This window comes from Accipiter gentilis, chromosome 19, assembly GCF_929443795.1.
Source record: "Accipiter gentilis chromosome 19, bAccGen1.1, whole genome shotgun sequence".
Lineage (NCBI taxonomy): Eukaryota > Metazoa > Chordata > Aves > Accipitriformes > Accipitridae > Astur > Astur gentilis.
The window spans coordinates 9,500,955-9,514,805 of NC_064898.1; the positions used below are offsets into that span (position 1 = coordinate 9,500,955).

Below are 13,851 nucleotides of genomic sequence, written 5' to 3' on the forward strand. Positions count from 1 at the left end.
CAGTCCTAAAATCTGTGTTTCTACTTCATTTCCAGTATAGGTCATGGCTGCTTTGCTTGGTGGCTCTCTGGGCCCCCCCAAGAGGCTCTTGCATTGACCCAGCTGAGGCTCCTGCAGCTGTTAGCATTTTGTGACTATGTGTATTCACTTCGTTGTGATCAGCGCTCTAGTTGCTGGTTGCCCCCTGTAAAGCATGGACAGATCTGGGCAGGAGCAGCTGGAGGTTTTGAGGAGGTGGGCATCCCTACTGTGCAGAATCAGGTCTGTCTGGGTCAGGCTTTACCACTTGTTCCTTTTCCAGCTCTTGTGGTTTAGTTAATTCAGCTTGTTGTTCTTAAAAGGCACTAAAGGGTGCCACTCTCCTGGCATTTATATTTTCTCTTTCAGTCCCCAGCTCCATGACCTGCTGAAATTCCCTTTTCCATCTCTGTCTCCAGTACTCCAGCAAAATCACTGGCCTTTGCCTCAACTATGAAATACTGGCTTTTCTCCATTAACCTTGTTTTCTATGGAGCAAACAATTAGTGGCGAATGTTACTACTTGGACTGTTTCACAGTCTCTTCTTTCTCTTTACATTTTATATTTATCTGTGCCCGGTAAAATTGTTCTGCCTGAATGGCTTTCCTCTTAAGCTAGAGCTGAGTCAAATGCTGTTGATTTACAGGTTCAGTAATTGCCCTAGCAGCTGGTACCAATCCATCCATCATTGCAGGTTTAATTTTGAATCTCAGCATTAGGTTGCTGTCTTGGTCCCTCCTGCATGAAATCTGATCTTGTGTTCAGTACCTGCTTTCTTGATTACCCCCCCCCCCCCCCCCCCCAGTCCTTCCTCAGCTTTCTCTTCTTCCAAACTGAGCAACTGCACAATGATTAGGGACAGCAGCGGTGCCTCCGCAGTTGCCCACAGCAGGCTATGGTGTTCTCCCCCAGCTTCTTCCCCCAGTGCTGCTGACACTGGGACAAGGTTGGATGGTGCTGTGGTGGGGTTACGATCACTCACGGCTGTTCCTGGGGCTCCTGCAAATCCCACCACCCCTGTACAGTAGTATCCACACAGGGTCCTAGCAGCTGTCATACAGCTCTGGCTTGTTCCAGGCTCTGACATGGGTCTGGCTGAAATTGGCTCCTGCATCCCTTCAGCAGCAGCTGTGCGCCAGCAGCGAACAGGCACATGAGGAGGGGCAGGGTCCAGCGCTTTGCCGAGGAGCAGTCAGACGGGAGGGGAGTAACCTGGTGGCTCCGCATGAGCCAGCCTGGGATCAGACCACCAAGCCCCCTCCCTGGCCCAGGGGTCAATATCTCCCCCAGGAATCCCTCTCGGAGGGCTGCAGCCACAGCCTGCTGCTGCACAGCTCTTCCAAAGACTCAGTCATCTTCTGGCAAACCGAAGCATCAGATCCATGATGCTGAGTCTCTCTTGCCATTGTCTTCACAGGTGCTCGCTGCTGGTCTGGATCCTGATCTCAATTTTCTGCTGCATTAGCTCTTGTAAGCTGTCCATCGCATCCTGCCTGGTCTCACTCCCCCACTGGTGCAGATGGCAAGTTTTCTGCTGCAGAGGCACATGCGTTTCTGCCTCAATTCCTTCAGCAATTCAGTCTCTTATTTTAAATCCATCTTTCTCTTTTCTAGACATGCAATTTTCTCTCTAAGCCTTCCCTTTATCACTTTTACTAGATTAGTCAATGTAGCTGCAACTTTCCACAAAGCCCATAGCCAGCAACCTGAAGTGTTGACTTTACTGCCCTCCTGGCAGACTGTAAATGCTTTTCCTGCCTCCCCTGCAGCACTTTCGCCCATGCAGTTCACCAGCTGCCGTGGCTGGGCTCATGCTGCATGACCCAGATCCTAAACTTTGCTGTGGATGGGAGAGCCTGTCCGTCCCCCTGTGAGCAGTCTTGTTTGTATCTAGGTTGCGGTGCTTAGTACAGGAGCCCCACTGGGAAGTGAGCCTCCCCTCCCCGGGTCATTTTTTGAGCGCTCCTTGCACGTGCAAGGAGGTGCTGCAAGCAGGACACACACAGCTCCAAAGAGCAAAGCTAGTATTTGCTAGCTAATACACACAGGATAGCTGGGGCTTAACGAGCTACCCAGCTGAGCACAGGGAGCCCACCACCCCCATACGGCACCCCAGCGCCTTTGCTGGCCGCACGGGCACCACCTCAGGGGAGAAGAGTTGATCTCTGCAGCCCCAGGTCACATTCTCAATGGTGCTGAGTCTCCCTATTCCATCTTCCCATTTGCTTCTTGAGGGTTTTATACTTTCCCATGATGGGTTTTTTCTCATGAACCCTTGAGCTGGTAGCAATGCCATCTCAACTGCCCTACCCTTGTGCCTGTGGTGTCACCTTGTGTCCTTTCCTGGCTCTGCTCTACAGGTGTCTCCTGGCTTCTCCTGACAACAGTGCAACACCTGCAGCAGCCTGAGCCACAGCCACGCAGCCATGAGGGCTGTGTCAGAGCTGGGCTTTGGGGCCTCAGGTGCAGGCCGTTGGCCCCGAGGGGGTAAGGACGTGAGGACTGGGATTGCAGACAGAGGTTTACATCCCCAGCTGCTGCTGGAGACAGTGCAGCAGCCGCAGGTCAGGGAACTCTGGTGATCCCCTGCTCAGCTCATGTGAACAAATAGAGGCTGCTGGTACCAGGTCTCCAGGACTGCCATGTCTCCTTCCTAATTCCAGCAACATCAGTTTTAGGATGGGTGCTGTGGTCCACCGTGCAAGCTGTAACACACCGAGCAGAGACATATACCGGTGAACACTAGGAATGTCACCAAGATTTTTCACTCCTGCAGAGAACAAAAAGGTTTCTTCTGAGCAAAAGAACTGGCAGTCATTGGTGTGTATCAGCAGGATGTTTGAGCAGCGGGGATTATAGGAGTGCAGTAAGTAACAGGGCTGAGTTGTAGTGGGGCAGAGAGAACTCTTAAGTTGTATGTTTTGTCTGTGTATGTAGGCTGGCACATGGCTTTTGTAGCCACAAATCAAGCCCATCTGTATGATTTACTTTCTCCTCCTACCATCTCCCTTTATTAAGTTAAATCAATCATCCCACTGCTCTGTGATTTATGGCTTTATGTTTTGCTTGGAATGTGCCACAAAGCGAAAAGCGGAAGTTTTGATGTATTACTAAAACCAAACTTGTCTGCCTAGGGCGAGATTGGAAGAATTTAGATTCCTCTTGGGTGAATTCTGACAGATGATATAAATTTCCACCCTTCCCTCTTCTTCCTCCTTCTCCTCAACCCATACCTGGCTGCAAAGAAAGGCCTTGAAATAGGTGGTGGCCAAGTCTCAGCCATTTCCCAATCTGTCAGCCTGTCCTGGCACACCTTGACCGGCATCCTGCAATACCTGTGGGACTTTAGGGCTCTGTGTCAGCTCCGCATGAAGCTATGGATGGATGGATGGATGAAGCTGAAGAACTCAGCCCCATCCCAGGTTTCACTGATGGCCTCCAGCATCTGAGTGTGGCTGGCATCGGCCATGGCCAACTGAGCGTTCAATGACTCCAAGGATGGAGATCCCATCAGCTAGCTGTCTGGGCAACATTACATGGTATGGTCAGTCTTTGTCTTCACCAGGGTTCATCCAAGGAAAATCTGACCAATGTGGGAGACCTTGTGCTGGGAGGGAATGGAAAAGGAGTTTCCCATTCACGTGGAGGAGGAAATGACTGGCCAAATACCAAGGCCACTGTCTGGGGAGCACTGCAGTCCAAACATGCTGGCTTACCCACCCCACGTGCTCTCCAATCCAAATCTGGCTGTAGAGTTTTATCTTTGTGTTGAAGGAAACAGCAGAGGGGCAGGTATGGCCCTACAACAGCATTGTTCCCTCTTTCACAAATGGAGACATCATCTCTCCCCATTACATCCCTTTAACTGTGCTGAGCAGCTCCTGTCACCCCCGCTCTCTGCTATGCCATGAGTATGTCTGGCCACAGGGCCTTAGAAGCCCCATGTGAAGGGTTTACAGCTTCCTACCCCTATTAAAAGCCCCTTTTCACCGAAGGAAGGTCCACCGTGTGTCAAAATTGCCTCTCCTTGTCTCCTGTTCTTCCCAAGGGTGGAAAGCAGCTACGCCCCAAGTCCAACTCTTCTCCTTTCAATTGGAGGCTTGAGAGGTAGTGGACTGAGATAGTAATGATGTTTATTAATTAAGAAAAACACACCTCTAAAAAGCTTGTAACACCTTAACTACCTTATAAACACACCACTTTTTAGTAGACTAATTGACAATTATGCCACTGCAAGTAATACAGAGTGACAGTTCTATTGCTTATTACTGGTATTAGTACTGATCATAATTATGTTACTACAAAGAAATCTTATAAATCAAGCACTTATTAAACTGCAATTCTATTGCCTTTCCTCCTGCACTTAGTATTAAGGTACCAAGTCTAACCTTCCTTATAAGTTTATGCATCTTTGCTGCACCCTCCCACACCAAGTCTTGTGGACCAGCCTGGTAAGCCCATTTTTTTCCTTTTCCTGAACCCACATTTTTTCCTCCTTTGCACCTCTTTTTTTGCCCTTTGGAGTCCTCCCAAGCAAACGATCCTTAATTACTCATTGGTCTCAACTCTGTAACATTCATACCCAAATTCAATGTTTCTGACACTGTTACTTGGGCATTTTAGGCCTACTACAGGATTACTGATACAATTCTTTAGATGAAGGATGTCTTATGCTGCAAGACTCCCTCCTGACTGCATGGTCCACAGTGGTAGCATCTGATTTACATTTTATGCTTCTGGGGGGCAGAATTACCTTACTTTAGCCTTACTCACCTACCTAAGTTTAATTAAGCAAAAGCAGTTTCTCATCTCAAGCACAGAATTTGCATACCACAGCAACAATATTTCTGCATTTTGTTCTCACATCCTATCTCTGTATTGGAACAGTTTTCAGCACGGTCCCAGTTCCCACCAGAGGTCTTGGCCAGTTTCGGAGCCTGGCGATCCATCAAGGCCCCTGGCTTTCAACCCCCAGCCCTGTGGCAGACCCCACATCCAAGTCTCCACCGAGCTGCTCCAAGAACACATCACTGTGGGTGAGCCCAGCTGGTTTATTCCATAAAAGCCTGTCTCACCTCTTGTGTCATCCTCCACTGCCTACGTGAAAGAAGATGAGCCAGTTGTTCTACTTCTTGCTGCTCAGCTGCAAAGTTATGGTGGGGAAAGGGGGATGCCCAGGTTTTGCTTTGCACCAGCGCCAGAAGGATCCATCCCTTCCTTCCTTTCTCCACAAGCTTATAGCACCTAAACTTGTCTGAGCTTTAGTGCTGTATAACTGTGTTGTTCTACCATTACAATAGTTTTTGTGTGTGCATGTGTGTATATATATTTATACATGTGCATGTTTGTGTGTATATATAAATGCATGCATATACATGTATGTACATATACATGTATATTTTTGTGTGTGTATATATATACACACACACACATATATATATAGTGACTAATACTAGTAACAAGTAGTTACTATATGCAGGATAAAGTACGTATGACCCTAGAATAAAAATGCAGTGGAGTACAGGCATGGGATGAGAGCAGAGGCCTTGAAAATACAGGCACAAGGTTATATTTGAAGGCCCAGGGCTATAAATTACTCACCAATCGTCAACCACTCATCACCAGAGGAATTCAATCTTGGGAACTGGGACTGATTTGGAGGATACCAAAGAAAACAAAGTTGGGACCAGTAAGGAAGCACAGCACACGCTTCTATGTCAGGATGAACAAAACTGAAGACCTGATCTGGGCCAACTGAAGGGGTGACTTATAATCTCTCTCAAGGTGCAGAGTCCCCAAATATGGATATAAAATGGGTTTTCACTACAGATGTGAAGTGTGTCTTTATTGTGGAAGTACCACTGCTCATCCATGCCGCAGAGCTGCAGCTGCTCTGTTTCTTGCTTTTGCTTTTATTTCTAGGTGTATTTTTGCTTACATTGCTTTTGCTGCCTTGAATATGCTATCACAACTATTAGGAAAAAAGCACAAATACTGTCCTAAGCATTAAATGAGGTTCCCTTTCCCTCCCCCTTTCCAGCTGATTGTTTTTTGGTAACCTGCTCTGAAACTTAGATGCAATAAATTGGCAAAGAACTGAATGGTTGGTGGGGAGATTTTTTTTGTCAGGGAGCAGGAGGCGTGGGGCTGTTCCACACATGAAAATGAGCTGGGAACAGAAGGTGACCCCAGAAAAGGCAGGAGAGTGTCCCCATTGACCAGGCACAGTCCCACAGAACCTGGGCAGAGCCAGATTCTATTGACTGCCCAATGATCATCAAACAAGGTGAGGTGATGAGACAGGTCCAAGGTCAAAGCAGGAAGGCTAGTGAGGAAATCAGGATTGTCAGGGCACAGGGTTGGACACCAATGCACCTACAACATAGCTCAGGCAGGGACAGAAGGCCCAGGGCTGAGCTTAAGTGGAGCTCCTGGACCAGTGGACAGTGGGTGCATGGGTGAAAAACCTTGGTGAGGTTGGTCAGGACAATTAAAGCACTCAGGGTGCTGACAAGTGGGTTGGAGAAGCTGCAGGTAAGTTAATTCCTGGGGGACTAAGCAAGAGTTAGGTTGGTCTCTCCTGGATCTAAGTAGGGCTATGAAGTTTGCTGATCCTCACAGCTGTCTTCCAGATGGAAACAACATCCTTCAGCAGTAGGTCTGGACTCAAAGTGCCTGTCAGGTTTGCAATGGAGGCATCATCTTGCCTGTCTTCCAGGAAGGATATGAAAGTTTCCTTTAGCCTGTGGGTGACAGATCATAATTTTAAGTGTCTGGTATGCTGAGTATCCAAACGCCCTGACCTTTGGCAGGCAATACTGGCAGTCAATGACACTCTGTGCTGGCACCCCTGAGATGGCCTTGCAGCTGGAAGCCAGGCAGTATTTTCTGGGGCATCTCTGGTGGTATCAGACAACAGTGTGGGCAACTGTTGGTCGACATTGTCAACAGCACCCAAACAGAGGTTGTGGCCTCCTCAAAGCTGAGCTCTCAGCTTCACTGACCACCTCTCCCATCTCAGGTATAACACAGCTTGCTGAACTTACCTGTACTCAACTTTATATATCCCCAGCTCCCTCCTTCATGGGGTCTGTCATGCTGTCACTGTGGCATTAGGAGACCTTTCTCATGCAAGAAACAGGGAAAGGGAGGTGGTGTGGCCATATCCTCACATTGGCACATTGGGGTTTCTCATTGGTCCTGTATAGGGGGCACCTTTTCTGTTCCCTTACATGATCCTTTTTTTTTTTTTCCCCCAAAGGCCAGACACATATGGAACTGTATTAACAAGAATGTAGCCAGCTCGTTAAGTGATTTTTCTCCACTGTTGACACTTGTGAAATCACATCTGGAAGATTGCGTCCGATTTTGTGCTGCCAGTACAAGAAAAACATTGACCTATTGGAGTGAGTTCAGTGGAGCACCACCAGTATGATTAGAGATCTGGAGCACAGGACATATGAAGAGAAGGTAGAGAACTGGGTTACTCAGCCTTCAGCAGAGAAGGTAAAGGGGAAGTCCAAATGCATCTTTAACTATGTAGTGGGAGAGTGTCAAGAAGACGAAGCCAGACTCTTCTTGGAGTGCCCAGTGAAAAGACAAGAATTAACAAGCACAAGATGCAACAGTGGAGATCTTGAATAAACATAATGAAAAAAATATTCTCCACACGGGTGGTGCAGCCCTGGGACAATACAGAGTGGTGGTGGCACTACCCTTGGAGGTAGTCAGAACACAACTGGACAAGCCCTTGAACAGTCTGCTGTAGCTTTGAAATCAGACCTGCTTGAACAAAAAGGGGGGACTAGAGACCTCCAGAGGGCCCTCCCAACCTAAGTCTCCATGATGGTATGATTTCTAGTGGTTCTCTTGCTTCCCCATGACATGCCAGATGAAAGGTGCTGGGGTTTTTGCTGTATTTTGCTCCTACTTCTCTTTAACTGGGCACCACAAAAAAACTCGATGATGCTCATCACAGCCACAGTAACTCCCACTTTTGGAAGGCATGGCCCTTCTCTCCAGCAAGCTTCAAGAGCCCACCTTAAAAGGGACTTCAAGAGCCCTTCCATCTGGGTCTAAAGAGTTGGCATCTACCCCTGGAACAAACCAGGAAAAATCTGCTCTTACCCCCACTGTGGATCAAAGCTATCCAGAGGCACAATGATCATCTCGTGGAGCTCAATGAGGAACAAATCCAGGTTAACTGTGCAGAGTGCAGTAGTCAGAGCCTTCTCCTGCTCTGCACTCAACTCTTCGTGGTACTGCTCAGAAACCAGGCAGAAGGGATTCTGCAATGACAAACAACATCAGCAAGAGGACAGCCTGGGACTCCCCGCAAAGACTGTCTGGGGGCTACATTTGATAGAAGAGGTAGAACTGGGACCCTCTTTGTTTCTGGCTGTTATGCCAGGCCCACCAGAGACCACAGCACCAGCTGCTGGTGTGACCCATGCCAGAAAGCACCACTGCTTCTAGCACAAAATCTTGTGGATGGCCCTTTTCCAAGGGTCTTATGTGACTTAAGTAGATTAATATTGCTTGGCTCTTGCTGAATGGTAAGATATTAAAATCACAAAATTTTCCTATTTTTTTTCCTAAAAAATTCCAAAGTTTTCCACAGAAAATCAACTTTCTCAAGAAGTTTCTTCCCCTAGCTCTTGTAGACAGTTTTGTGAACTGGGCTGTCTCCCTCACCTGATTCATCTGCACCAGCAGCACAGATCTCTTTGCTGACAATGTCTGCCACAGAGACAGGATGTGCTTTAATTGAGTGTTTGGTACCACCTGGAGGAGGAGAAAACAGATGGGCAATCAGTCAGCCAGTTGCTGCTCTTCAGAAAGGCCATGGCTGAGTTGGCCATGTTCTGGGTTAGCTCACAAGAGTGTGTGACTTAAAAGGTGATGTCTTAATCCTTAGGGGAGGATATGAGGGATGGAAATGTTCAGCCAGTTTCCCATTTAGTACAAGGAAAGTGCCCTTCTTACCGGCAAGTCTCTGAACTGTTCCACACCTGCATCCATCTTCAGCTCATTTTTTACATACTCAGACAACTGGCGCTCTGGGTCCCCACCAGTCACAGCCAGGAACTCAGCAGCCACTTTCAAGGTGGCAAGTGTCTGGGAAATAGCATTCACTGATCGGGCTTCTGCCATGATCCGTTTCAGCTGGTTCACACTTAGTGATTCCTATCAACAGGAGAAATACAGCCAGACTGTGACCCTGACATATGAGTTCTGGGTCCTGCAAGTGTGCCTGTACAGCAAAATGACTGTATAATCTTTGGCACCAGTCCTGTCCTCTTATCAGAGGGAGAGCTAAAGATATATGGGTGATGTGCAGGGTCTACATGGGAAAGACAGAGACACTACAAGGACATGGGTTCCCCAGTCTAGTTGCAAGCAGGAGCAATAACCCTACAGCTGCCACCTGTGCTGATCCACCATGCCAGTGAATGGCACGCTGTGCTCACCATATCCCCCGGGTTAGACACTTGTATAGGTGAGTCCATCTGAGTGAGTTGCCTAGATTCACTTTAGAGCCAGCAAAGAAAATTGGCTCCTTGTGAGGCTCCAGCCACCTGCCTGATTTGGACTTGGACCTTTTTACACATCCTGCGGGTGCCGTATTCTCTGCTGAGCTCTCTGTCCCCTGGGGTGGCTTATTAATAAGCATTACAAGGCAGAAGAAAGCTTGGATAGAAAAAAGGATGGTAAGCTCTTTTCGTACCTGTTGCAGCTGTTCTCTCACTTTTGTTTTTGTGTGCTGCAGGGTCTTCATGCTGTTCAGTGTAAAGGATGGAGCCGTCTGGAAAGCAAATAAGTGGCTATGAAGACAGAAAGTATCACCTGGTACAGGCCAAACGGGAAACCCATGACCATGCAGTAGGACACAGTCACCCATGTCTTGGTTGCAGGGCCAGTAGCAATGACAGCCTAGTAGGGGAGGTATAGGGAAGGCAGAAGCAGGGACGAGCTACCCAAGTGGAATATAGAGATATTGCCTAGGCATGCATGGTGGAGATAGGAAAGACAAAGCTCATCTGGAGTTGAAACTGCTGAGGGATGTGAAGGCCAACAAGAAGGGCTCCTATATCAGTAGCAAAAGGAAGACCAAATGAAAACTGGGCCCACTGCTCAACAAGGAAGGGGACATGCTGATGAAGAGACATGAAAAAGATACTCATTGAGATATTCGGTGCTTTCTTTGCCTCACTCTTTATTGTAAAGGCCTGCTTTCAGTCCTCTGTGTTTACTGGCAAAGTTTAAAGGCATGTCACAAAAAAAGAGGACCAAATTAGGGACCACTGAGATAAGTTGCTGTTGTGGCAGCTAAGCACCACAGTGCTGCTCACTCACTTCCCTCCCCTCCTTACCCTCAGTGGGATGCTGAAAGATGAAAGGAAGAATAAAAGTGAGTAAACAAAATGAGTGATGCAAAGGCAACCACTTACCACCTCCCATGGGTAGACCGATGCCCAGCCACTTCCCGAGCAAAAGGTGACTAACCTCCCTAAAACACCTTCTTCCCTGTTTTATTGCTGAGCATGATGTTATATGGCTTGGAATACCTCTTTGTTTAGTTTGGGTCATCTGCTTGACCGTGTCCTATCCCAACCTCCTGCACATCCCCAATCTATTCACTGGGGGGAGCAGAATGAGAAATGGAGAAGGCCTTTGATGCTGTGCAAACACTGTTCAGCAATAGCTGAAACATTAGTGTGTTATCAACACTGTTTTGGTCACAGATCTAAAACACAGCACCATATGAGCTGCCATGATGAAAATTAACTCCATCTCAGCCAGACCCAGTACAGCTGCATATAGACAGGTCCATGGGACCAGACAGAACACATCCAATGGTGCTGAGGGAGCTGGCTGATGTTGTTAAGATACTTCAGCAACAACTGACATGACATCTCAGCAAGTTTGTGGATGATACCAAATTGGGCAAAAGAGCTGATATGATAGAGGGCATGGCTGCCATTCAGAGGGGTCTCAACATGCTAGAGAAATGGGCCAACAGGAACCTCATGAAGTTCAACAAAGGCAAATGCAAAATCCTGCATCTGGGATGGAACAATCATATGCAACAGCATAGGCTGAGAGCAGAGCAGCTTGGAGCAGCTTTGCAGAAAAGACCTGTGTGTCCTGGTAGACAGGTTGAACAGGAGTCAGCAGTGTGCTCTTATGGTGAAAAAGGCCATGTGCACACCAGGCTACATTAGCAGCAGTGTAGCCAGCACCTTGGGGGAAGTGATTCTTTCCATCTATTCAACATTTATGATGTTACATTTGAGTACTGTGTCCAATTTGTGGTTCCTCAGTACAAGAGACATTGACGAATTGAAGTGAGTCCAGCAGAGACCAACAAGATGATTGAGGGGCTGCAGAACAGGATGCAGGGGATTGTTCGCCCTGTAAAAGAGAACTCTGTGGGAAGAATCTAATTGCCCTTCCACTACTAAAAGGGGGATTGCAGTGAAAGCAATAATGACAAGGGGCAGCCAGGGATCTCCTACTTAAGCATGCAGAAAACATTTTCATGGTGAAGGTGCTAAAACATCAGAGGAGCAGAGAGGTGGTGAATGTCTATCCTTGGAGATTTCCAAAATTCAACTGTACAACAGCCTGAGCAATCTGCTCTTGCTTTGAAGTTATCCTTACTTGGAGAAAACAGTTGTGCCAGAAACATTCAGAGGTGCCTCCAGCCAAACTCTTTCAGTTTCTCTGTGACTGTGTGTCAGTTTCTTTCCTTATCCTCCTCTACTACTGTAGGACAAGCATGTGGACCTGAATCACTACATGACAGCCATGTTATAATGCCCTTTAACCCCTTTTTCCCACTACCTTGTGGCCAGATTTTCACATTTCACAACTCCAAACACCCAGTAGGCCCTTCCTCTGACATAGGAAATAGCTGGGACAACCAGCAGTCATAGGAGAACCCCAGCTGAAGTTTACATAACCATCTGAGGGTTATGGGAAGTTTTAAAGGGGCTGAAGGGACTTAGTTACCTAAGTTCCTTGCTGTCCTGCAAGACTTACTTTTTGAGGCATGTACCTCTGGCCTGCCTTTTCAGATGTGAATAACCGTTTGCAAACCTGGTCCCCTGAGAGCTTCTGGAGGAAAGCCAAAGGCTAATGTAAGTGAAGATGAATACCACAGCAGAAGACTGGCTTCTCCAACATGGACCCACATTAGAACCCAGCCCTATACTATGCCCAGGAACTCTACTCTCTTGAGTCTTTTTAGATAGTGCCTGACTCCTTCTTGGTTATAAGAAAAATCCAGGCCAACTTCCCCTGCAGGCTTTGAACAGAAAGGCGCACATTGCCATTCACACCACCAAGGTTTGCCAAGCACAGTGTGTTTTTTGACCACACAACTGTTACAATCCAAGGAATGCAGACAGATGCTGCCAAACGCACAGGCACCCCATTTGTATTTCCTCCAGCTCTGGAGAGGTGAGTACCAGGTGATGGAAGTAAAATCCTACACACTCTGCTGGCCTGGAGGACTGCAACTTGGCTTGTGCCGAAAATGCATCATGCTAAGCTCACCTGAACTTTGATGATAGGTCTCCCACTGATAAAACGTTGGATCACTTGCCGTTGCAGTGTCTGAAAGTCAAAATGGGTTGTCTTGGTGCCGTCTTCCTCTATCACATACTGGGAGTTGGCCAGTGTCGCAGTGATCAGATCATTCTCAGTTATCTTCAGCACTGAAGATGGTTTCACTTCTTCTGCAGAGATGATCCTGGGAAAGAAGAAGTTACCCTTTGCTGTTAAGGATAGCAGCTTGCTTCTTACCTCATCCCACTTTGCAATCAGTGACACGTGCAGCTCTTAGACGAGTCCTGATTTGCTCCAGAGGGATGGTTTGCAATGTACCGTTGCTGTTCATTTGTGATCCGTGTAGCTGTGTCCACACAACTGTTCTGGAGCTGTATGAGAAGCCTCGTCACAAGGTAACCAATAGAAAGTGGAGTTGGGAGGAGTTTCAGGACAGCAGTGTTGGCATCGATGTCCTTTTGCAACAGGTCCAGGGGGACTCTGACATCTGTAACAAAATGGAGGGTTTCTCTTCTGCCTCATGTGGTGTTAGGAAGAATTCTCCCAAGGGGAAAACTGACTAGCCTTTGTTAAAACCTTTTTGAGTTTTTTTCTATTAGGTTTTGAATTTTTGGAAGGGTTTTTAATTTGTATTCAGCTAGAGGGTCAAAACAAAGCAAGCTCAGCAACTGGCATGGGCTCTAGCCTTCATCAATGGCTTAGGAAAGGGAAGTAACAATACCTGGGAAGTCAAAATACCTGAGCATAGTGGTTTCATTCTGATATTGCTCCAGACTTTCTGGATGGTCCCTATAGCTCGGCAGAAAGCTGAACGCTGGTCCTCTTCAGGCACAGAGAGGGGAGAAAAACAGCAGTGTCAATGCATGCTCCCAAGAAAAAGGAATTGAAAAAGATTTATTTTTGTCTCCTTGAAAGATATATCTCAGGGTATGCAACTGCTCAGTAAAGTGTGTTAGGCTGGGCCTTAGTTGCCATTCACAGCTGTGGCTCCAAGCTTAACCAGAGTTAATTATTTTCCAGCCCATATTATACCATATCTGGCATTAAGAATGCCAGGTGCCGAATTCCAGCTCACATGCACCATGCTAATACACCTGCTTACAGTCTTAAAAACCTGTCTTGTGTACATTGCCCATTCATGGGTGAAACATCAGGAAAAGTCTCTACAAGTTTCTCAAGTCCTGCTGGCTATACCTACTCTGAGGTTGGGAGGCAATCTGCTCAAGACCCATTCCTATGTTTCAGAGGTCATTCCAGTG

The 13,851-nt window shown here is 47.3% G+C and overlaps 1 protein-coding gene across 1 annotated transcript in view; it reads right to left on the reverse strand.

The window, feature by feature from the left end:
* Positions 1-5,911: 5,911 nt before the first annotated feature.
* The window catches only part of LOC126048137 (E3 ubiquitin-protein ligase rnf213-alpha-like), a 61,504-nt gene continuing 53,564 nt past the window's right edge, over positions 5,912-13,851 (reverse strand). The window contains exons 61-68 of the mRNA XM_049822720.1: positions 13,331-13,414; positions 12,911-13,079; positions 12,581-12,776; positions 9,747-9,824; positions 9,005-9,205; positions 8,714-8,803; positions 8,147-8,307; positions 5,912-6,762 (exon numbers count right to left, since the gene is read on the reverse strand). Coding sequence (XP_049678677.1) covers positions 6,606-6,762; positions 8,147-8,307; positions 8,714-8,803; positions 9,005-9,205; positions 9,747-9,824; positions 12,581-12,776; positions 12,911-13,079; positions 13,331-13,414 — 1,136 coding nt within the window. The 3' untranslated portion in view covers positions 5,912-6,605. The remainder of the gene's footprint in view (positions 6,763-8,146; positions 8,308-8,713; positions 8,804-9,004; positions 9,206-9,746; positions 9,825-12,580; positions 12,777-12,910; positions 13,080-13,330; positions 13,415-13,851) is intronic.